The sequence below is a fragment of the Micropterus dolomieu genome, linkage group LG20 (genome assembly GCF_021292245.1).
Source record: "Micropterus dolomieu isolate WLL.071019.BEF.003 ecotype Adirondacks linkage group LG20, ASM2129224v1, whole genome shotgun sequence".
In the NCBI taxonomy this organism is placed as follows: Eukaryota; Metazoa; Chordata; class Actinopteri; order Centrarchiformes; family Centrarchidae; genus Micropterus; species Micropterus dolomieu.
In genome coordinates this window covers 28,981,916-29,003,750 of record NC_060169.1, presented here as the reverse complement: position 1 = coordinate 29,003,750, position 21,835 = coordinate 28,981,916, and the positions used below count along the sequence as shown (strand labels likewise).

General features: G+C 42.2%; 2 protein-coding genes across 9 annotated transcripts in view; both read right to left on the bottom strand.

Annotated features, from left to right (window-relative positions):
• Positions 1-78: 78 nt before the first annotated feature.
• Positions 79-9,868, bottom strand: LOC123958422 (retinoblastoma-like protein 2). Of its 3 annotated transcripts, none has more exons than XM_046031732.1 (14): positions 9,638-9,868; positions 5,922-6,032; positions 5,389-5,495; positions 4,862-4,965; positions 4,526-4,663; positions 4,003-4,167; positions 3,780-3,849; positions 3,517-3,620; positions 3,115-3,291; positions 2,724-2,795; positions 2,339-2,411; positions 1,829-1,989; positions 1,525-1,689; positions 79-1,330 (listed from the first exon to the last, which is right to left on the bottom strand). In XM_046031732.1, exons 2-14 carry the CDS (start codon positions 5,993-5,995, stop codon positions 1,097-1,099), a joined length of 1,644 nt encoding a protein of 547 aa, XP_045887688.1. In that variant the 5' UTR covers positions 5,996-6,032; positions 9,638-9,868; the 3' UTR covers positions 79-1,096. The 3 variants fall into 3 exon arrangements, with proteins under 3 accessions (XP_045887688.1, XP_045887689.1, XP_045887690.1); XM_046031733.1 differs by having other exon boundaries at positions 2,354-2,411; XM_046031734.1 differs by lacking the exons at positions 5,922-6,032; positions 9,638-9,868 and adding an exon at positions 5,720-5,913.
• A 652-nt stretch (positions 9,869-10,520) lies between these two features.
• The window catches only part of chd9 (chromodomain helicase DNA binding protein 9), a 114,557-nt gene continuing 103,242 nt past the window's right edge, over positions 10,521-21,835 (bottom strand). For 3 of the 6 annotated variants that reach the window (XM_046033297.1, XM_046033298.1, XM_046033302.1), the window contains 15 exons: positions 21,545-21,648; positions 21,145-21,262; positions 20,948-21,005; positions 20,772-20,820; positions 20,331-20,577; positions 19,971-20,176; positions 18,608-19,483; positions 18,263-18,432; positions 17,833-18,063; positions 16,742-16,919; positions 16,213-16,361; positions 15,776-16,006; positions 15,331-15,480; positions 14,977-15,081; positions 10,521-14,513 (listed from right to left, as the gene is read on the bottom strand). In XM_046033297.1, coding sequence (XP_045889253.1) covers positions 13,536-14,513; positions 14,977-15,081; positions 15,331-15,480; positions 15,776-16,006; positions 16,213-16,361; positions 16,742-16,919; positions 17,833-18,063; positions 18,263-18,432; positions 18,608-19,483; positions 19,971-20,176; positions 20,331-20,577; positions 20,772-20,820; positions 20,948-21,005; positions 21,145-21,262; positions 21,545-21,648 — 3,850 coding nt within the window. In that variant the 3' untranslated portion in view covers positions 10,521-13,535. The remainder of the gene's footprint in view (positions 14,514-14,976; positions 15,082-15,330; positions 15,481-15,775; positions 16,007-16,212; positions 16,362-16,741; positions 16,920-17,832; positions 18,064-18,262; positions 18,433-18,607; positions 19,484-19,970; positions 20,177-20,330; positions 20,578-20,771; positions 20,821-20,947; positions 21,006-21,144; positions 21,263-21,544; positions 21,649-21,835) is intronic. The other 3 variants (XM_046033299.1, XM_046033300.1, XM_046033301.1) reach the window with 3 other exon arrangements.

Here is a 21,835-nt window from a genome sequence, read left to right as displayed (position 1 = left end):
CCCCCCCCCCCCCCCCCCCCCCCAAAAAAAAAAAACAATTAATTAATTAATTAGGAAGAATGTTATACAGTAGAGACATACAGTTTAATCAAATGTATGTTTATTTAACACTGCTTTCCAAAAACTGGACTTTATGGTGACACTAAAAATTGTGTTTAGATTTAACATCTTTTAAGAACATTTACAGACCCTTTGGCTTCAGGACATATGACAGAAACTCATCTTATAAATAATTAATTGTCTTATATGCTGTTTTTAACAAAAAAATATGTTAGAAACAGAATATATGAGATAAATGTATGCAATTTTGCTGATTAACGTCATGTTGAATAACTGATTTTTAGGTTGCAATCAATAATGGCTGGAGTCGATGATCTGAAAGTATTCACACAGTTGTTTCTCAAATCTGTCATGTTTCTGTAACGTCTGCACTTTGCCTTCATTCGTGTGAAGTGGTAAATAAAAATCACTGTTTCACTATGTTTTAAACACTTAGCTTGTCTTTTAAAATTTTAAATATATTTAAGAAAGCATCATTACAGGATAAAACAAAGGAAAACACATTAAAATAGCTTTACATGAACACTTAGTATCATCCCTCAGTTAATCAGAATCTAGTCAATTAGATATCAGGTATTCACGAAGGCCATGTTGAAGCCTGACATATCCTTATCCCACAGTTTTAACTGCAGTTGGTAACATCCTTTCTCAGTCTAACCTTTATTTATCCAAGGAATGTCAACTTAGCACTTCACAGCCATGACCTACTTCATATTCATACAACATCATACACTTCCACTGGGGAGCTGCCCAGGACGACTACAATCTTCTACCATTGGCTACTGAGCTTAGAGTTAACTGCCTCGTACAAGGACAGACAGTAGGTGTCTGAGATAGTGCAGAGCAAAACAGCAAAAACGCATAGCTGAGACTGCAGACAGCACTTTAGAGCTGACAATGAATGTGGCCCAAAGGGATTCTTATAAAATACCTGTAAAGGAAGACAAAGCTGCCCTGTGCTTTCCCTCTAACACCTGACATTGTTGTTACAGTGTCAGAAACAGGAGCAGAGTGTGACTACACGCTCCTCTCTGCTCTAGTGCTGGTTAGGCTTCGTAACTGAAGATGGTTGGTCCCGGTCCCGTCTTGTCAGGCGATCGTTCTCCACATTCCTTAGTCGCCTATGCCAGGCCGACAGACCGACCGAACGAAGCCTCTTAGCCGAAGGACCATCTTCTTCCTCCTCCTTTTCTCTATCCAACGACACCGCACGGGATCGCTTGTTGGGTGACCCGCCCGTCTTAATCATGTTATTCATCTCACGCAGACACTGTAGAAACAGAAGGGATATTTGCAGCAATATTAAACTGTCACTCAATCATGATAAAATCAGTTATTTAGTGTTTAAAACGTACATAATGAATATGTGTTTCTAACATTTTCAATCTACACTTTACAAATAATATCATTTCAAGATGACAATTTGATGGCTAGAAAAAGGTTTCCAAAACTCTGTCCACAGACCTCTGAGGGGCTGGAGTTGAAGTAGTAGCAGAGTCCGTGTGTGCGTGGTGGAGGGGTCCCTGTGTTGTATGGTGAAATGTAGATGGAGTGGCTGCTGGACAGCCTCTGTCTGCGAGGAGACGCTTTCCACTGTCGGGGGTAAGGAGACAAAGGAGGAGTGTCTCCCTACACAAGAGTGACACAGCGTATGTTAGAAAATCTCATTATATGAGATGAAGTGACATATCTATGAATTTGGCTTGTCTTCTTGCTCAGTTTGTTCAAACTCCGCCCAAATTCGGAATGGTTAAAATGGTTGACTTACTCCAGGGGTCAGGGCAAACTGCTTGGCAAAGGACTGCATCCTTGTTGAGTAGACCTGGTTGTAAAAGTAAATAAGATTGCCCCTCTCCTCCTGATCAGGTCCTGGATAATGTGTTGATGGTGTGTTGGGGGTCAGGATACTGTCGTTGTAGTCTCCATTATCTGTAATCAAAAATGTGATAAATGCTCACTTCTCATTGTGGAATCACAGTACACTGAGTCCTCCATCATTACTGATACAATGCAGGTAATTTATTGGGAGTTATTCTGGTAACTTGGTGTGTTTAATTTGTTGTTCGATGGGGCACTGCTATAATGTAGCTCTCTGGCTACATACAGAAATACTTGACTTATGGCTGAGCCTATGCTACCTAAAGCAGTTCAGTGAAAGGGAACATGTTGGGGGTAGAGCCAGAAGGCAGTTTAATTTCTCCTTCTCTGAATTCTCTAACATGATGCTGGAGATGCTCTGATGTTGGTGAGTCCAGCTGTAAAGAATACATTTTCTTACTCAAGGGTTTCTTACTGTTGTTTTCAGTGAGAGACTTTTTCTCTTTTCCGGAAATCAGCACATTTTTGCAGACCTGAGAACAGAAATTGTCGGCATTCATAACTATTGAACCAATATAGTCATAACACACATAAACCCAAACACACTTTAAATAACTTAATTGCCAATCAGTCACACATTCAAAACAAAATTTGAATATAAATCCGCTTCCTGAGATGAAAGTGTACTGACTTCAGGACTATGTATCAACTACACTGTTGCTTATGGGTCAAAAATGACTGATTGTGAAGTGGCTTGAGTCTTTTCCTATATTTTGTCCATTCAGAGCAGATCCAGTTGCATTGTAAAGAGACGCCAGGAATAATCAAAAAGAAAAAGAACGTACACTTTTTGAGGCAAGTGGCTGAGATTTGTAGCACTTCATTATGTATTTGAAGGGTATCTCCACCTTGGTTATCTGTAAAAGCAAGACAAATATAGGTTAATAATTTATCAAGGATTATGTCCTATATAAAATAAAAGATGCTTAAAAATATAGAAGTTTGTTGTCGCTCAATCACACAGTGTCACTGACCAGAACACTTTGTAAGGGGTTACAGTGTAATAGAATGATACAGTGTGCTTCTTATTCTAATGGGATTGTTATCATCATCAGGTATATGAGAATGTTGGTGCAGGTGACATTAACTGCATCAGGGAATATATACCAGTGTTTGACAAATCAACAGATGAGCATCAAACGTGCTGGGGCTTCCCTCGGATATAGCAATGCCCACCTTAGCCATGATGTAAATGGCGCACATGAGCAGTTGGTCCAGGTGACGGTCTACCATGAGGTCAGTGCAGTGGACCAGAGAGTGCTCAAAACAGGTCCAGATCTTCAACCGCAGCTCATCAGAAATGTCCAGTGTGGAACACAGCTCCCTCAGACGCTTGCCCATCAAGCTGTAAACCTGAGGCAGAGAGAAAACATGACCACACAAAACAGAAATCACATAAACAAGGGGGATGTGGGAAAAAAAGACATGATAATTATATATAAACAATAGAACTATCATGTATGCAGTACATTTACAGTGCTGAATCAATTTGTCATTTCAGCCACTTTATACTTCTTGTAGATTCATAATATTGTTTTACAGACTAGGAGAGTGTTATGGTGTGGTAGATTAACTGACCTTGCGAGCAAACAGGTGGAGGGAGTTGTTTCTCCGAGGCCTGTTTCCAGCTGATGGGGAATGCTGTTGGACAGTGCCAGCAGATAGTTCAGCTCTGAGACCCTCTGGCAAAAACAGAATTGACAAGTGAATCCGTATTAAGAATACTGTAGCCTATTTGCAATGGAGTATTATGAAATTTAGGAATGTATTATAAATGTATTAAATGCAATACAATTTCAGTTATGTAATCAAAAAGTGGGTTTAATACACTGCATATATACCTCCTGGCAGATTTCTGACTTGTTGCAAGTCTGTTCTCTTTGGATCTTCAAGCCACGTAGGAGGCGTCACCTGCATACGGTCATCATTATTCCACATTTTAATCATTTCTTTATTTAATTTAAATCACAAATTGTCACCAGCATCACCTTGGAAGAAACTTGAATATCAAATCTTAGATAATTCCTGGTGCCAAGTGAAGTGTTTTTGTGTGTTATTGCCAACCTGTTGGCAGGTCGGCATATGGCCCTCATTGGCTCTGATTTCTTCCCACAGTGGTGAGTCGCTGGTCCAGGCCAAGCTCTCCAGAACTTGTTCTTCCACTTGAGCGAGGTGTCTGACCACAGCGCGAGGCAGGCCCGCTTCAGCCCGCACCACCGGCTCAATCACCTGTCAGACCATAGCAAAAACAAAATGGAGGACAGATGTATCCTCAAATTTAGAGATGGCAGGGACGTTGGATCTCAGACTTCCCACGAGGCAGGAATGTAACCACATTTTCACATTTCTGTCCCTAGTGATCCCCATAAAAGTTGACATCACAGATTTTTGTTTGGAGTTGAGACTTATTGATTGATTTATTAACTTACAAAAAGTGACAGATTTGATTCTTACATAGTGAAATCAAGTTAACCGTTTAGTTGTGTACCCCAAAAACTTTTTGATATTGAATTGACATCTGTATATTCATTGGATGTCTATTACATGCACACATGTGCATATCGGGCTAACAAGCTTGGAAATACACCTTATAGAAGTGGAATGGTGCCAGTTTGAAGACCTGAAGGACCAGAGGGAAGTCACATGGTAGACAATTTGAGGATATGGTAATCTCCAGACAACAGGCCACCAGGCAGCGCTGGAGAAGATCATTCTCTAAGATGAACTGCGACGAACACATTCACATCACAAGCACGAGAGAGTTACTTCAAAACAGCAATTAAAAAAATTTCATAGAGATCAAAACTTTGATTTTAAAAAGGCTCAAGAAGGACATAAACACGGACATCACACAGTCATGTGCAGAAAAGATGTTTGTCAGACATTAGTTCCAGCTGTGGCCACAGGAGGGCAGTACACTCACTGAGATGTCACTGATCCCCAACCTTTTCCTCTCTTGACTGGCATGGTTCTCTAGGATCCTGTAATACCAGATCCTGGCTTCACAGCAGCACTTTGTTGCCAGCTCTGTAAACAATATCACATGGATTATATGTGACATGTATCAACAACAAAAGGGCTTTATTCCAGAAGTTGATACCGGTCATTAAAATACAGCCAGCTCTCTAATCATGTAGGGCTTTAAAATACTGTGGGTGAGCAGACAGTGATTTCCTGCTGTGCTCAAAGAGACGTTGTTGCTTCTGATAAAGCTAGTAAATATTAAAAATGTGTTCTGCTTGCCCTTCATAAAATTCCAGGCAAGAAACCAGTAACACTGTAAAGGCAGTAATGATCTGTCCTCAAGAAATATTGAACATAAGGTTACAGTGTTCCTGTATATTCGAATGACAGCCTTCATTTGTGCTATATAAATAAAGTGTATTATTATTTAATATTCATACATCCCTTCATCCCGTTGTTTGAGGATCATTGAATATGTTAGTATACCGTTGGTCTTCTCATTTCCTGCATTGTCCCTCAAGTGTTGCAGAAAAGTGAGCAGCATACATTTCAGTCTGGCTTCAATGGCCTCAGTTGGATCTTTGGAGCACGCCCTGGATCAGAGGAATCATAGTAATTAGCATAGCAGTTAAATGAACACGAATTGTTGGTTGGAAAACATTTGAAAATAAAATGAAAGTACACAGAAGGTTTTCAAAAGCCCTCACTACAATAGTAGAAGCTATCTTAAAGCATTTAAAGATCAAACAGAAACCTCCTCAACTAAACATGAAGTTTACACATAGTGAAACAAGCCTTTGACTCAATGCAAACTTACCCTGTGTGCCGTTTTACACTAGAAGCTAAATACAGTTAGTAGCCATGATGACGTATTTAAGGTCTGTTATGATTTATTGTAGCTAGCAGTATCAGTAGCTTTGTCTGTAAACTTACATAACTACAAAGATGTCTGTAGTAGATAAGTTCATACAAACAAAATGGCCACTGTGTGAGTAACACGGTGAGACTGCATTGCTAACCTGAACATAGTGATCAGGTGGTCACTGGGACCAAACCTTGGCTTTCCCAGGTTACCCTGAGGCTTGGTTGCCATGGTGAACTCCACACAGGAAGAGAGCAGGAACGGGCACCTAAACAAGGAAAAGAACATTAGAAACACTGACATAGGCAACAATTAGGGCACATGAGACCTTGCAGTGCAGTACAATCAGTGACTAACTTAAGTCAAACAATAAATACAAAATATGTCATATTTTCATAAAAAAAATCTTCACTTGATGTCAGTCAGATCACTAAAGACAGTCACACTAGAAACTGTGTGCACCAAAACCACAGAAACAGATGGAAGTGCTGCCAGAGAAGATTAAAAATCTTCTCAGCAGGAAAAAGAATAGGTGCGTTTCCCAAAATGTCAAAGCCTGCAGTCTGGGTTAAATATATTAGAAAACTAATATCTTGACAATGTAACGGCTTAATGATGGCCTCGGCGCCTCTATGCTGTTCATTTAACTGAATAATTTCTTCCCTATGTCCTGGACTCAGCAGGCAGTTCTGATGAGTCACGTGTCTTCCTGTACATCTCAGATAGGAAAACTTCCTCAAACATGGACTGCCGCTCCATCCTGGCAGAAAGGAGACTGCTGACTGTCGTTTTGAGCGTGTAACAATAGAAACAGCTTAGATGCCCCAGAAGACTCGTGTCCGTAAGCGGCGATTAGATTAATTAAACAAGCACAAAACCTGCCGTGACAGCGCAGGTTTCACCTCACAGCCACAGCAGTAATGAGGCTTGGCAAAAAAGATCATTCTAGCTAGCTTGTGTCCCTGGCTGTACAATGTGAAAAACATATCTCAGTAATCTCCACCTTCTTCAGCTTGTAACACGGTATTTTTACATCGCAGTAGGCCTACTTTTACTTTGAAAACTCCTTCCTCCACTGGTAAAGGCCCCGTTCTACCTTGACCATTTCAGTTTAGATTTGTGTGTTTGTTCCCCTCCTCTGTCTAGGAGACTCGGTTCCTCTAATCATTCCCATATGTGCTCGTTATCGTTCTGGGTTGCTGTTCTCTCTGAGTCAGACAGGCCTTAGTCTACAGTGATACACACGTGAATGAGATAGAGAGAAGGAAACATGAGCCGAGCGACTGTCAGGACCATTTGCGCAGGACACTTATATTAATAAATCAATAATAATAATCTGCTTGGTTTGGCAACATTGTTTACCTAAACATTCATGCCCATAAAGCTGAGTTTTCCAAATGAAAAAACAGTTATTTTCTTTCTGTGGGAGGTAATTGTAATAGTTACAGTAAGTCTAGCTGTCTTATTGTAAATAACCCCAGAGACTTTCATATTTACTATAACATGGCTTAGTCTACTCTCACACTGACACACACTGACACGCACACACACACACACACACACACACACACACGCTGGTATAACAGCATCACTTCCTGAAGTACTCTTCTTTGTTCAAAGAAATGTGGCTTCACAGTAGGGCAGAATGATTATGAAGAAATATCAAATTGCTACCATTTTGACTGATAATGCAATTTGCGATATGATTTGCGATACTAAAGGGGAAATTACAATTTTTACATTATTATTCTCATTTTTATAGAAAATCATATTAAAATGAATTACGGTGTGATTTTTACTTGGATCTGTATCCTAAAACAAAGATGTTTTCTTAAGTCTCTAGATTATGATGTGTTGGCTAGGACATCTCTGCAGCACGAAAATATTTAATTTAAAATGGTATTTTGACTCTGTGGTTGTTCGTGTGTGTGTGCCCTGCAACACCCCAGATAGGTCGCCATAGGTGTACCTCGCCTCTCGCCCGGTGCCAGCTGGGATTGGCTCCCCGCGACTCTGTACACAGGATAAGTGGTTGACGATGGTGGATGGATGGATGGATGTTACTTTGAATGAATTTTCCTGCAGGCCACATGTAAAATTTAAGCTTTTTGTTGAATTGTTCTGCCCTACTTCACAGCTTCATTAGTTAAGCAATTTTGTTCCGGTCTGAAATAGTTTCTTCCACCCATGACACACAGCGTTACTCTGGTTCAAACCTCACAGTAGCATAAATTCAGGGTTTGATATTATTTGATTCTAACCTTTGTTTTAATGCTCAGGTGCAACGGTTGTTCACTCTTGCTTCATTCATTTATCTTGACACATTGCCAAGATAAGGTCCCTTTTATCTTGTGATGATCTAAATGAAGTTGTTAATGGCAGTGATTCTTGGTCATTATTGCAGCTCATTTATCTGCTACCTCAGGCAAAGTTCAAGCTTGCGCAGAGAGGATTTCAGGATTTTATTGTGAACATTAATGGGCTCCTCGTGTGCCCGTAACCTAAGATCCACAGGTTAGCGAATATTTGACCACGTTAATTATGATGAGATTAAGTATCTTGATTTTAAAAAAACTGGTAGGAGCATGTATATTGTAGATGTGGATAAAAATATTTTTTACTGAATAAAGAGTTCAAAAGGAATAGAAGAGGCGAACAGAGAGAGAAAATCCTTTCATCTTTTCATTACCTTTTATTGTAGTATTTGAATAATTTGGGATCAAATAGGCTGTTTTTTTCTTTTGGTCTAGTGCCAACTAAAACACTACAACATGTATCAGTATAAAGCACAGAGAGAAGAAACACTGGCTCATACAGTATAAAAGACAAAGCATTACTTATTTCCTCACAAGTTAAACAGCTTTCAGACACACTTAACTTCAAATACTGCATTCAGGAGTGCAGACATTACATTTATATGCCATGTTATTCTTAATCAGTCAAAAAACAACAAAAAAAATGGTTTTCTGACTCAATTCCACAGCTGCAGGTTTGAGACCTGACATTTCACTGTAGCAAGACAAAACCTACAACTAATACAGACAAACATGAACTTGAAAGAATCAGTAGGCCTATGCACACTATCTTACTCATATCTATTCATGTTGACCATTCATTATCTGATTAGAAATGCCCTGTTTTGTCAAGAAATCTTTGTTAATCTTCCTTTGACAACAGATGGGTTAATGCGTCTTTACAAAGGGCCGCTGGTGTCATGAGTCCCAGAATACCACAGGAATGCCAGTCAACCGCACATATTGTCTACAGAAAAGAGCTAAAATGGACTGAAACAAACGCAAAAAATGACTCATGTTTAGTTTTTTAATTTGGACAAGTCTCAAACCTGTCATGCTTCATTTGTTCTGTCTTTTGCCTGTAGTGTAATTTGTAAAACAACATGTCTATGCATTATAACTTTCCATATTCAACATATACAGCACCACATTTTGCTTTGTTGTTTTTCTGGAAACGCAGTAATGTCTGTAAACAAAAAAATCGAATACTGCGTAATCTGTTGCCAATTCTTATGGGTTACACCCATTTCCTGTTTCTCTCCAGACTGGCCTTCACTGACACAAGTACCATCAAAATAGGCCTTACTTTCACTTTCAGACACGTGCTAAGCATTTAAATGGCACTTTAGCTCATTATGAATTAATGTTGTTTTTGATCAATAAAATGTCATTGTCCAGTGCAGTAAGGGCCGGCTGCATCAGAGCTCCATAAAATAGTCAATTATTAACTGCAGAGGTGGATGATGGCAGTGTTACTATTACTGTCAGCTGACTTTTCATGCAGTTTGTCAGCCACATCATCTAAGTTGAACTTTCCACAAATACAACTAAAGTCATAAACAGGTTGAAAGCCACTTACCAGTGTCTGTCACTTGAGTGTTTGTGGTGAGTTCAAGAGCCAGATTGAGGGTCTTCTGATCCAAGAATCCTCTGTATGTCTCTTATCTAATGCCTGCCTTGCAGCAGTGGAGAGGTGCAGCACGGCTCAGAGCAGTCAACCTGCTGCTCTGCAGACTAAGGAAGTTCAGAACATTGGCCTTCTCTGAGCAGCAGACAAGCCCCAACTTGTCATCTGTGTGTGGTTGCTATGATCAGGCCTGAGCAGTTGTGCTGTAGGAGTGACTTACACAGGCCCCTGAGCGCCACCAAGAGGAGGAATGGAAGACCTACAGTAAAGGGGAAAATCTTTTTAACTCTTGCCTTTAACAAGGCTGTTCAGCTGTGTTTATGCACTGGTGTCTGGCCAACACACTGTTTATAAGCTTGCAGGGTTGGTTAAGAAAATTAGGCAAATGTATTATATGAATGATTAAAGCTGCCAATATAATTTTCAAAAATGTTGGCCACATCAACCAATTAAGTATTTCTAGATGTATTTAAGATTAAACATAATTTTTCAAAACTTGTATACAGTATTTATGTTGTTAGGTGCTTCACAATAGCTACAATTAGCACTGAGAGAACCCTACAGTGTTCCTTTTTGCTTCTTGCACTCTGAATATTGATGTTATGCTAGTAGCCACTGCTTTAGCCACCACTAAATTTAAGCAAGCCCAGTTTATTTTCTGCCACTGTGGAATTTTACACTAAGAAAAAGTGCTTTCATCTCAGCTCACTTCACATCTCACAGACTTCGCCCACTGACCTGTACAGTGCCACTGAATCTGCTCTCTAGAGTGAGCACCAGTGTGGAGACCGCAAGAAAGAATAAAGCCCCCAGACAAAGCAACAGGCACACTTAATTGATAGTCAGAAGAATAATGTTTAATAAAAATAATTAAACCTCAATTTCCTCTATAGAACTTCATAGAAAGTAATCCAATAAATTACAAATGACTTTTAAGACGTGTTTTCCTGCACTACATAAAGAATTATTTTGACTACATAGACCACAACTTGCAAATATTACAACTGTCCAATGACAAAAAAGAAAAACAAAAAAAGAGACAAGAACTAACCAGGGTGACATTTAGGATATTATCAAGCCTGAAGTAAAAATACAATACCATTGATGCTAGTTTTGTCATCTCAGTGATTTACACGTATGAAAACTGAAAGTACAGCAGTAGTGCGTGTTGTCATTCCTCTTGCATATTGGTCATTGTTTACTTGTGTCTGTGTTTAACGCAGATTCAACACTGCTTCTCTAGCACTAGCAGTGCTTTTGGAGTCCTTGTACAGTACAACCTAGAGAAAACAAAAATGAAAGTGAAGCAAAATAAAAGCTAAAAGTCCAATCTTATGTCTACCATTTCTTCCCCCTCATTTGTGTCCTACAGAGGCTCAGCACAGTCATCAATCCATAAACCCATTGCTGTGGGGCAACACAAAGTCGTTAGATCAGTCACTTACAGCGTAAGAAGCGATGGCTGGGTGTTTGTATAAGGGCACTACATGTTTAAAGAGAGCAGAGGTGCAGATATACAAAATGACAGTGGCATGTTTAAGTTCATTGCTCATACATAGAAAAATACTGTACTGTTAGTAATAATATAAAAAAAATGCAATAGCTTTGCAAGCAAAACTCATAACAAGGTCATATATATATATATATATATATATAACAGGCATACAAGAAAAACACTTTAAAGCAACATTAGAAATCAGACGTGTCTTTAGCCACTGGGCTGTTCATGGTTTCACCCACTAGAGAACGATGCTACAGCAATACTTAAGAACTAAACAGACTTGAGTTAATTCAGTGGGTTTATCCAACACACAAGGTGTGTGGGGGGGGGGGGGCACTCTGTTGTCCCCCGAGTTAAAACAAAAACCTCACCTCAGAAATCATTTTGAAACGTGTATCTAACAGTCCACTGTGTAACAGCAGTCCTAGAGCGAGCGTACTGTTGTGCCAGAGAAAGTTAGAAAAAGGTACTTCGGCTTGAGTGAACTCCAGTGTTTACGTGTGTCCTGGTTACGGCTGAGCGTGAACGTGTGCAGAGATGGACAGGATGCACAAGCAATGGACACCAAGCAGATTATCTGAGCGGTTAGTGTGTTGGACAGAAGCTGAATGAGAGAGTGAGGTACAGGATAAGGGCACTTCTACATCTAGCTGAAGCTCCATTCATCAGGAAAACAGAATCGAGGTGAAACGCACACAACCAACCAACGCAAGCTGCTAGTTTCTTTTATATTTAGCCCTTCCTAAAGGTAGCCTGTCTGGCACTGTAAAATTTAATACTCAAAGACGATGACAATTACTACAATCTTAGCCAGGATTTGAACTAGTTTGTGCTTGTGCCATGTTATATTTTGTAAGACTTTGGTAGTCAGGTGGTCGTTTAACACAGAATCCAAAGGACATTTTCCTCCAAATTTCTAATGACAAAAACTGAAGGTCAAAAACACATGTGGTGTGTTTTCTACTAGTCATAGCTTGCAAGGCCCCCTCCTTAAGACACAATCTTCAGACTGGAAAGTTATGGAAGTGGTAGATACCAGGTGAGAGGAGCAGTCCAGCTAAACAAAACACAGTGGAAGCTCTCAGTAAAAAAAACAAAAAAACAAAAAAGGCCTCTTACAGACACATTCCAGCAGAGACAGGGACGTTACACACATGGACAGCGAGAAAACACACCCATGCACATCTGCACAGTGAAGACAATCCATTTAGCACAGTTGAGGTAAGATGCAGTCAAATACGCCGGGGTTGTAGTAATAATATCCATATAGTCAAGAATCCTTGAATTCTTCCTCTACACACAGACCACAAAACTCTGTCAGGACCTCAAAAGGGTCAAAGGGCAGTTTTTGGCACACAGTCTTCTGTCCTCACAGCTCAAGGAGTTTATTAGACTCCGACACTGTAGTCAAAAATTAACAGATGTGCAAGTGAATGTGTATGCCTACTCGGAGTAGCTAAAGTGCGCCTTGGACATGTTGCGACATGTTTGTAAGGTGACGGTGGAAATGAGGAGAAAATTTGACATTACAGCAGAAGATTAAATTCTGATCCATTTCAAAAGGATTTCAGCTTATGTGCTTGAAAAAAAATACTTCTTTAGATTTCCCCCAAAAGTGAAGCACTACTTAAAGAGAGGAGCTTCAGGTAATTCTGTTTCCAAACAGGATGTGGACAAAATGCAGAAATGAATTCTTCAACGTGATATGAAGGTAAGTGACAGTTAAGTGAAGCTGCGCGAGTTGGTGCACTGGGGTGGAACATGGCAGACAGAGAATCTACAGCTTCAGTGACATTCATTAGCTGCCCAAGTTATTGCTGACATATCCAACGTATGATCTGCAAAGCAAAAGTGTCAACCAACTTGTAAAAGTACTGACTATATACAAGAGAAACCAAGGTGTTTGTCAAGTGTCATTGCCCCAAACCCCAACAATCAAAATATATTAATAGTACAGCTCAACGAGCATGTTCATGTAGTTTCACTTTTTTAATAAAATTAAATCCTGACATAATTACAATAATGCCTTTTTTGTTGCAATTGTACATAATTGTGTGGTACAAGTTCACAGAGTTCAGAAATCTACTAAAGTCTGACATGCAAAATGTCTCAAAACAAGACTGTACCTTGTGAACAAAAACTGAAATTTTATTTCAGTTCTTTTTACGTCAGTTTTTCCTGTTTTTTTTTAAAGGTTTTTGTAGTCTTTATTACACAACATTTTAGTTAGTTCTTATATTTACATGTAAAGAAATCGCAACATAAGTGCTGGAAAATCCATATATAAGTGAATATATGTATACATTTCTAGGCGATACATAAATAAATTTATAATTATATATTCATTCATCAGTCCTCATCACTAGAGTCTGAATCTTCTGATGAGGAAGAAGAGCTTCCAGACTCTGATGAAGATGACTCTGCTTTCCCCGAACCTTCAGGACCACTGTTCTCTTTTTGTTCTGCTGACTCCTCCTCCTCCTCTTCCTCTTCGTCCAAAGCCTCTTCCAACGCCTCGTCATTCTCTGCCGCTGGCCGCTCTGTCTCCTGGGGCGATGACTGGGAGACTGCCGGAGGAGGAGGAGCAGGAGGAAGGGTGGGGTCACTGTTTGAGCTCTGCAGCTGTGTGGCAGCCACAGGAAGGTTAAGGCCTGGAGTGAGAAGCATCCCTGGGTAAAGCATACTGGAGAGTAACAAGGGGTTAAGAGACAGTGAGTGACTGGAGGCTGCAGAGGCAGCTGAAGCACTTTGTGGGGCGGTGGCAGAGGAAGTGGAGCTGGAAGTGGAGGAAGGAGTCGTGTTCGAGCCCTCTGTCCTTTCTCCTTTGGTGTGTGAAGTGTGAGAGGGGCCTTTAGAGGCAGACGGCTCTCCTATTATGCCACTGGCGGTTCCCTTTGCCATCTCGTCAGAGCCTCCGGTGCCTTCCTGAGCAGGCTTCCCAAGCATGCTGCCCATGCCAAGCAGGTTTGGCAATCCAGCCATACCAGACAGCATCATGGGAAACATGGCAGCTAAGTTACTTGCAGCCAGGTTGCTCGCGTCTGACGGCAGCCCCATTAGGCCCGCAGTGAGCTGCAGGGACTGCAAGCTCTGGAGGTTTTGCTGGAAGGCCTGCAGGCTGGATAGGTCCATCCCAGAGAGAAGACCGTTGGCCATCAGGGGGTTCAGACTAAGAGCGGAGGTTGCTGGGTTGGGTGTTGGTGTTGCTGCCGCCGCCGCCGCCGCCTTGGCCAAAGGATTCTTAGGTCGACGTCCACGTCGACTTACCTCCTCAGGAACTATGGGTCCTGTCAGGATCCTGTCAAACATGCTCTCTGGGAGGTAACCCTGGAGAAAATGTGGAAGATATATGCAGGGTTAGCAATTTTACACAGCGAAAGATGATCCTTCACTACAAATATCACAGTGTCACTAGTAACTGGTTTATTAGCCACAGCTTATGTAGTCTAATAAAACAACCCTGCAACTAATCTAACATGCATGAGAAGGTTATAATGTGGGTGGATAAAATCTTTAAAAACTCTTTACAAACACAACACAGTTCAAGAGCATGACAAACTACAGCCTCCAAAATAAACATGAAGTTGAATCAGCATCTCTTTAAAAAAACTATTACAGCGATGACCTTTATGAAAAGATTTGTTGCTGGGCCGTGGTGTTAGATTGCACTGGTTTTGGCTAGGTGTGCCTAATAAACTGGCAACTCACTGTAGACTGACACTGTTGAAATGGGCCTTCCTTGATGTCACATAGTTGACTGATCGGGTGCATGTGTTAGTTTGTGACTCACCGACTGTTTGACAACATCAGCCCATTCAGGTGGGACTCCGTACTCGGGGTTCTCCTGAAGGAACCGGCAGAGATCCTTCAGGGGAGGAGCAAAGGCTCCACCAACCTATAGGAAAGATTACAGGCAACATGAGCCAAAGTGCACAACAGGAAAGTCACACATGTTACATTTAGGAAACAAGTCGTTTCAGGGACATAAATGGCACGAAGGCACAAGTCATAGTAGTAACAACCCAGTTTTTGAGTTCAAATGATTGGCCATTAATGGCATCATTATGGATATTATTATGACAAAGTGGTTTTTTTTGTCTTTTTTTTAAGGCAAACCCACGTACAAAGCCACACACAAACGAACCTTGCGTGCATTTCTCCTGTTGATGATCTGGACCCTTTCTTCTCCTGTCAAGCTATTCACATCGATCTTGTTGGGGTTCCTGCAGCGGTGCCTCTTCTGCTTGGGCCGACCGTCCTGGAAGTGGAACTGCATCTGCATCTTATTTACCCCCTGGACATGAAATGGAAAACAAATGGACTAGTTATTAGTTCACAAATGTTTGCATCCAGTGCAACTGTGCCCCTGCGGGTGAATTGATTGGATAGACATGTTCTTGACTTCTGCACACATATCCATGAAATCTTAATTTCAGCTGTCTTTTGATAACTTACACCTGCCTTAAAAATGATCATGAGGATTTACCCTCAACATCTTTACTGTAAAACTTTTAACAGTCAACGCAGATCTGGGGAAGAAGATTGGAAGGATTGAAGGAGACAAAAAAAAAAAAAAAAAATGGACTCACAGGAATAAAGGCTCCTGTGTCCGCCACAAAGCCAGGGTGCTCTTTTAGCCACTGTTCTAGATCTTTCCTCCTGGGTGCGTCGTCCCCAGCAAGTCGGGTGCCATCTTTGAGGTTGATGACTGGGACCCTGCTGTCAGTGTCCACGGGGACCTGACTGGAGCTCTGACTATAGCCCGGCACAGGGGCCACAGCCACCCCCACCTGGCCAATACCACCCCACCCTGGAGGCACCTGGAGACACATAAGCACAAAACAGTGTTTAACATTATTTACATTGCAGCTCATCATATAAAGCACATTTTTAGCAACCAATAACATTATTATTAATTATACATCATTTAAAATTTTTAAGCTGATTGTGTGAGGTACCATAAACCTGTACTGTGGCACATGAGCACCAGCTTTTGCACAACAAGGAATAAAAGACAACTGGTTACCTGATCAGGAACAGCGGGGACTCTACTCCTGTTCATGAAGAGCAGGTCCACCCCCTCCACATTCTTCCTCCTTCCTCTCCGCCTCTTAACCACTGGCTGGCCGTCCAGCGCTCCATTCAGCCTCATCTGACTTGTAAGATCTGGAAGCACTGCAGAAGAGCCAGCCTGTTAGCTGTGAACTACTTTTTGAGATACATCTGGAAACTGTCTTTAATTTTAGGCACATTCAGTTTCAGACTTGAATTAGCTTTTTAGGACTTCCACCTCTAGAGTTAAAAGTTCAGATGATGTGTGTGACCACACACTCTCTTTTTTGTAAATATTTATGTAAAGGCCATTTGTGTACCTACCTGGTAGTGCCCCACCTACCTGGCACTACCAGAGAAGAAGACTAGATTCTATCCAGTCTTAAAGTCACCAAAACTATACTTTGCTGCCATCTAGTGGTGGTGAAGGAACGCAGGACAGCCTCATCTCAACATATTCTGTATGTTTTTTAGGTATTTGCTGTTATTTTAAATAAACACACCAGTTGGGAAGCTGCACTGAGGCTTGGTGATATCAGCCAGGCCTGTGTCCGAGGCGCTCTGCAGCTCATGAAGACGGGCCAGGTACTGCTGCTGGGCCTGGGGGCCCTCCTCTGACTCCAGGGGCCTCTTCAGGGGTAGACCTTGTTTCTGGAAGGTCAACTTCAGACCTCCTTCCTGCTACCCCGACACACAAACACGTGTTAGATAAATTTAGGGAGATGTAAAGAGAAAAAATACAAGCAGAAATTTCTTCCAAGATTATTTAGTGCATATTGGAGCTTTAAGGATGATAAAGTAAATTTGTCTTATGTTATTTTCACATCTAATGCTATTTTCTGGTAGGTTTGCTGAATCTAAATGTATGCAATAAAGTATCATCTCATTTCTAAGAATTTCTTACATTAAGAAAAAAAATATTTTTCAGGCATTTCCTTGGTGGTAGCATTAGGACACATGGACACACAGCTGGTAGCGGCTAGTTGGGCAGTGGGTAAAGTCAATTCATAGTTTGGACTGTAGTGGGAAGCCATGCCAAAGAGATAGCTGCTGTCAGCATTTAAAGGATTTATAGGTTACAAGCTGCAGGTGCTTGAGGGTCTGGGAAAGTTAAAACCCGTACAATTTGGGAAAAGAGCCTTATCAAAAAGCAACACAAAAGCAAGGAATACATGGGAGCAAGTCTGAAACCTGCCAAGTTAATTGCCACATTGCCTAAAAGCATATTAGAGAACACCCACAGCCGAGGTCTCCATTTCAATCAGATTATGAGAAAGACCCCTTCAGTCTAGAGAGGCTTCAAACTGAACCTTATTATATTCTCATGACTGAGTGATTTGTGCTCATGTAATCACAGCCTCAGAGCCCAATTCAAATTGAGTGTGTGGGAAAAGAGAGGAAGGCTGCTATTAAATTAATCTCTCCTCCCGCCAGGCAGTCAAAACCACTAATCATGCCCAAAGGAAAGAAGGAAGAAAACCAGAGAAACATGCTGAACACGGCAGCTAACACCAGTCATGGCAGCAGAAGTGGTAGGGTCCTATGATTAGGGCGAAGCGGAGGGAGGAGGGGAAGACGGGTGAAATCAACATACATCGTTCAGTTTTACTGAGAACTCCTTGTTTTCTGCAACATGCTTGGTCACCTTTGACCCCTGTGGCGAGGCAGAGGGGTCCTCGCACAGGCTGTTGGCATTGTCCAGCAGCTTGGTGGTGTAGAAGGAGGCCACTGCACCTCCAGGCTCGTAGATCCGACGTGTTCCTGGCCACTTGCCCTTTAGCACTGCTTGGCAGATGCTGTCCAGGCGGTTGATGATTACACGGTCCTAAATGAACAAAGGCACAGATGATCAGGACACTCAAACTCCCCACAAAAATGCGTTTTCATGACTTCCACCATTAACACAAATCAGAGATGAATACTTGTTTATATTTAATGATCAAATATTTCCTTTTTTAGCTGAATACTCGCAGCGTCACGTATCAGTAACAGTGACTGGATTGCACAAATGTACAGTAGTTCACCTTTGGCCAGTAGGATGCAGCCAGCATGTATCCTCCTCCCTGGAAAGGGTGTGAGGAGTTGTTGGTGATGCCGTTCTCAGCCACGTGGGTGTCTTGTGTTTCATCCTGTGTAGTGCTCAGAGATGCCACACTGTCCTCATCAAAGCCCTTTACACTTGTTGCTGCAGGAACTGAGAATGTGACAGGACAGACATCAGAAACACACCTAAATCTTCAAAGTTTTAGGTGTACACACAACGTATTCAGCATACTTAACTTAAACAATCTAGCTGGTTTGTAATTCAGTGAAATATGTCTTTGCGCCGAACTAAATATGAAATGCAGGTTTTTGTTAGAGGTACTCACCTTTCTTCTTCTTCCCTTCCTGTCCCTCACTTTCGCTGTCAGAAGATGATGAGGAAGAGGACGATGATGACGAAGAGCCAGAGGTGCAAGACGATGAAGAGGAGGAGGAGCTGGACCCGGAATGTGACGAGGAAGAAGAGGATGATGACGAAGAGGAAGAGGAGCGCGATGAGGAGCTTGAGGAGGAGCCATCTGAGTCGGACTCTGAGCCACGTCTAGCCTCCCTGCGGCCCCTCTTGCTGGCCTTCTTGGGTTTCCTCTCAGAGGAGTTGGGCGTGAGAGGTTTGGTACGTGCTGCCACCATCTGCCTCTCACTGTCCCTCATCTCAGAAAAAGGCTTCTCCTCCAGACCTGTGGGAGTAGCTGGTGCTGGAGGAGGGCTCCAACTTTCCCCCTGCTTCTCCCTGGCCTCCTCCCCCTCTGACACTGGTTCCACTTTGGGTGCCAATCCACAGGGCTCTGTGTCTCTCTGGGCAGGCGGAGGCAGTGGGGAGCCTGTCAACACTGAGCTGATGGCCTGGCCCTGAGGGTGTAGTAGTGGGGTGGAGGTGCGTGACTGCTGCGGTGTAGCTTTTGTTTGGCTGTAGTTGCGTTGGGCAGCCATGAAGCTCAGCTCAGGGTCTCTCAATATGTGGTAATCTGTGCGGCTGACCCCGTGCTTGGCAGCACCAATTAGCAGGTCACGGTCATGGGTACCAGTTTCCCACCAGACAGGTAAGTCAGAGCTCATCTGACACAGCGACAGCCGCTCAAAGAGTAACGAATGGCGAAGGACTTGTTCCCTCACCTGGCGAAGCAACTCTACTCTGTACAGGGTGCGAGACGCTCGCTCCTCTGTGATTGGCTGGATTGTCAGAGATGGGTCCACTGCAGAGTCTGGGACGAAGACGGAAAAGCAGGTGTCAGGAAAAACATGCGTGAGAGGCTCTACTGGTTCAACCCAAAGACCTGTTTGTGCCTGGAGTTTAAAACATCAAACTGTTTGTCTTTCCACAAATGATTAACCTTATCAGCCCCTCTACTCCAGTACAGCTGAGCCAGCTTGTTTATTAAGGTGCCACCGACCTCTCCAGAATAAAACCATTTACAGCTGGGAACTAGTGTAGTACATACTACAGTACCTGAAGCAATGTTATTGACATCAGCTTAAGAAAAGTGTATATGAGAAATCAGGGCATAGTACATGAATATAATACATTGTGATGTGAACCTTAGGGGTATATACATAATGTACCCTAATATGATGCATGCCAGAGACACCAGCTACTGCTGGACACACAGCTGATACAGATAACCAAACATTTAAAATATTATATGTATATACGTGTGTGTATATTTGTGAACAAGCAAGAACACTTCTGACCTCCCTCTTTGGGTGGCAGGCGGCACACCCTACGGCACATGGCGGTAAAAGCACACAGGTATTTCTGCAGGCTCTCGTCAGTCTTCTTGTGCAGCCGAGCCATGGCCCGGAATTTGGTCCAGTCGAACCGGCCAAGGTTTGGGTCAAAAACAACACCAAAGGTGGAAACCACACGGTAGAAGTCAGCCTCTTCTCGCCTGGTCCATCTGAGGATGCAAAAAAAAATTTAAAAGAAGTAATAATTTTCATAGAAAAAAATCTTCTACTAAACATATTCTTCTGTGATATTCTTTCCCACTGATTAAAACCTCCAAGCTCAATTTTTACGCAACCAAACAGTGATCTGCTCTGTGTTCTGACCTTTGCTGGCGCTCAATCTTAGCAGCCATCTTGGGGTTCAGGGTGTTGTTGAGTGTCGGGGGCAGCGGGCAAAGTGGAGCAGACAGTATCATGGTCGACTGGGACTGGGACTGGGACTGGTGGATGTGAAGGATCTGCCGGCTCTTGGTGAAGCGCTGTGAGGCCGTGATCAGACGCCTAAGCCTGGCTGTCAGCACCGAGGATGAGGGCCAGTAGACAGTTTCACCTCCCGTCAATGGAACTGCATCTGGATCAGAGTAATATGCAGCAGAAACAACATTCAAATTCCAAAAATCATGTAAATAATCAGCCATCAATTACATGATTTTTTAGCATGTTGTGCATTTGCCTTTTTTATCTTAACAGATTTCTACAGCCTGTGGGAAGCCTGTATTTATAATCATTATAATCGGCTGTGGATTACAAGCCTCTAATACTCACCTCCAGCGTTGTCAGTGACAACCAAGTCTCCAGGGGAAGAGGCGTCATCCTGCGTGAGAAGACAGAGTGTATTTATGGCAGGACAAACCACGAATATAAGGTTTCATGATGGGGATATATTTTTTAATATACTTAATCAGAAGACCGACGTGCAACTTTGGTTGATGTGGCCTTACCTCCATTTCGTCCTTCAGTAGGGCCGGAGCAGGCTTGTATTCTGGATCATCCACATCACTAAACACACAGAGCTTGTGTAAGGTTTGTGTCATTTTTGCAGCTGACAACCTAGCTGACACCATTTTAAAACTCAAGCCAATCACATTAAAACAACAGCCACAGTTTTTCATACTCAGGACAAGTGTGATGTACCCACCCATCCATGAAATCATTGCCTCTCTGTTCGGCAGCGATGGCCTTCTCGTCTGGTCGTCCCACACGCTCTATGAAGCACAGGTTAGGGTCTGCACGAATAGTGTTGTACTTCTCATAACCTTAGAGTGCACAGGAGGATACACAAACGCCAAAGTTAGCGAAGGATAATGCATGGAAACTCATAGATAGGGACCAGGCAATATACACAAGCTAGATGATTTCCCACAATCACATGGTATCCATGGAAACACACACAAAACACTAAAAACAGTGCAGCCAAGCACTTTTGAAAATACAGTAGAGACTAGTTGAGTTTAACTGTCACTCGACAGCACGCTTTTCTCATTTGGATTACTTTATTAAATTATAAAATAAAGTCACGGAAAGCTGAGGTTTCTTACCATGCTTATAGACACCCAACAGCAGACACTTGTCAGAGATGGTATCCCACCACAAGGCTGGCAGCTCCGAATGATCAGGTTCTGGCACCCAGATCTTTATCTCACTAAAGAGGGGGAGAAAGGAGATTTAAACTCATATTATGTGGGAGGATCTTTATTTAATTTGTCTACTGATCTCCAAAACACTGATGGCAATTTGGGTTAAAACCCCTCGTTTATTTATCTGCTCCCATTTTCTGTATGAATCTCCTGTTAGTGCAAGCAATTCTAACCGTTCCAGAGGTCCAACAC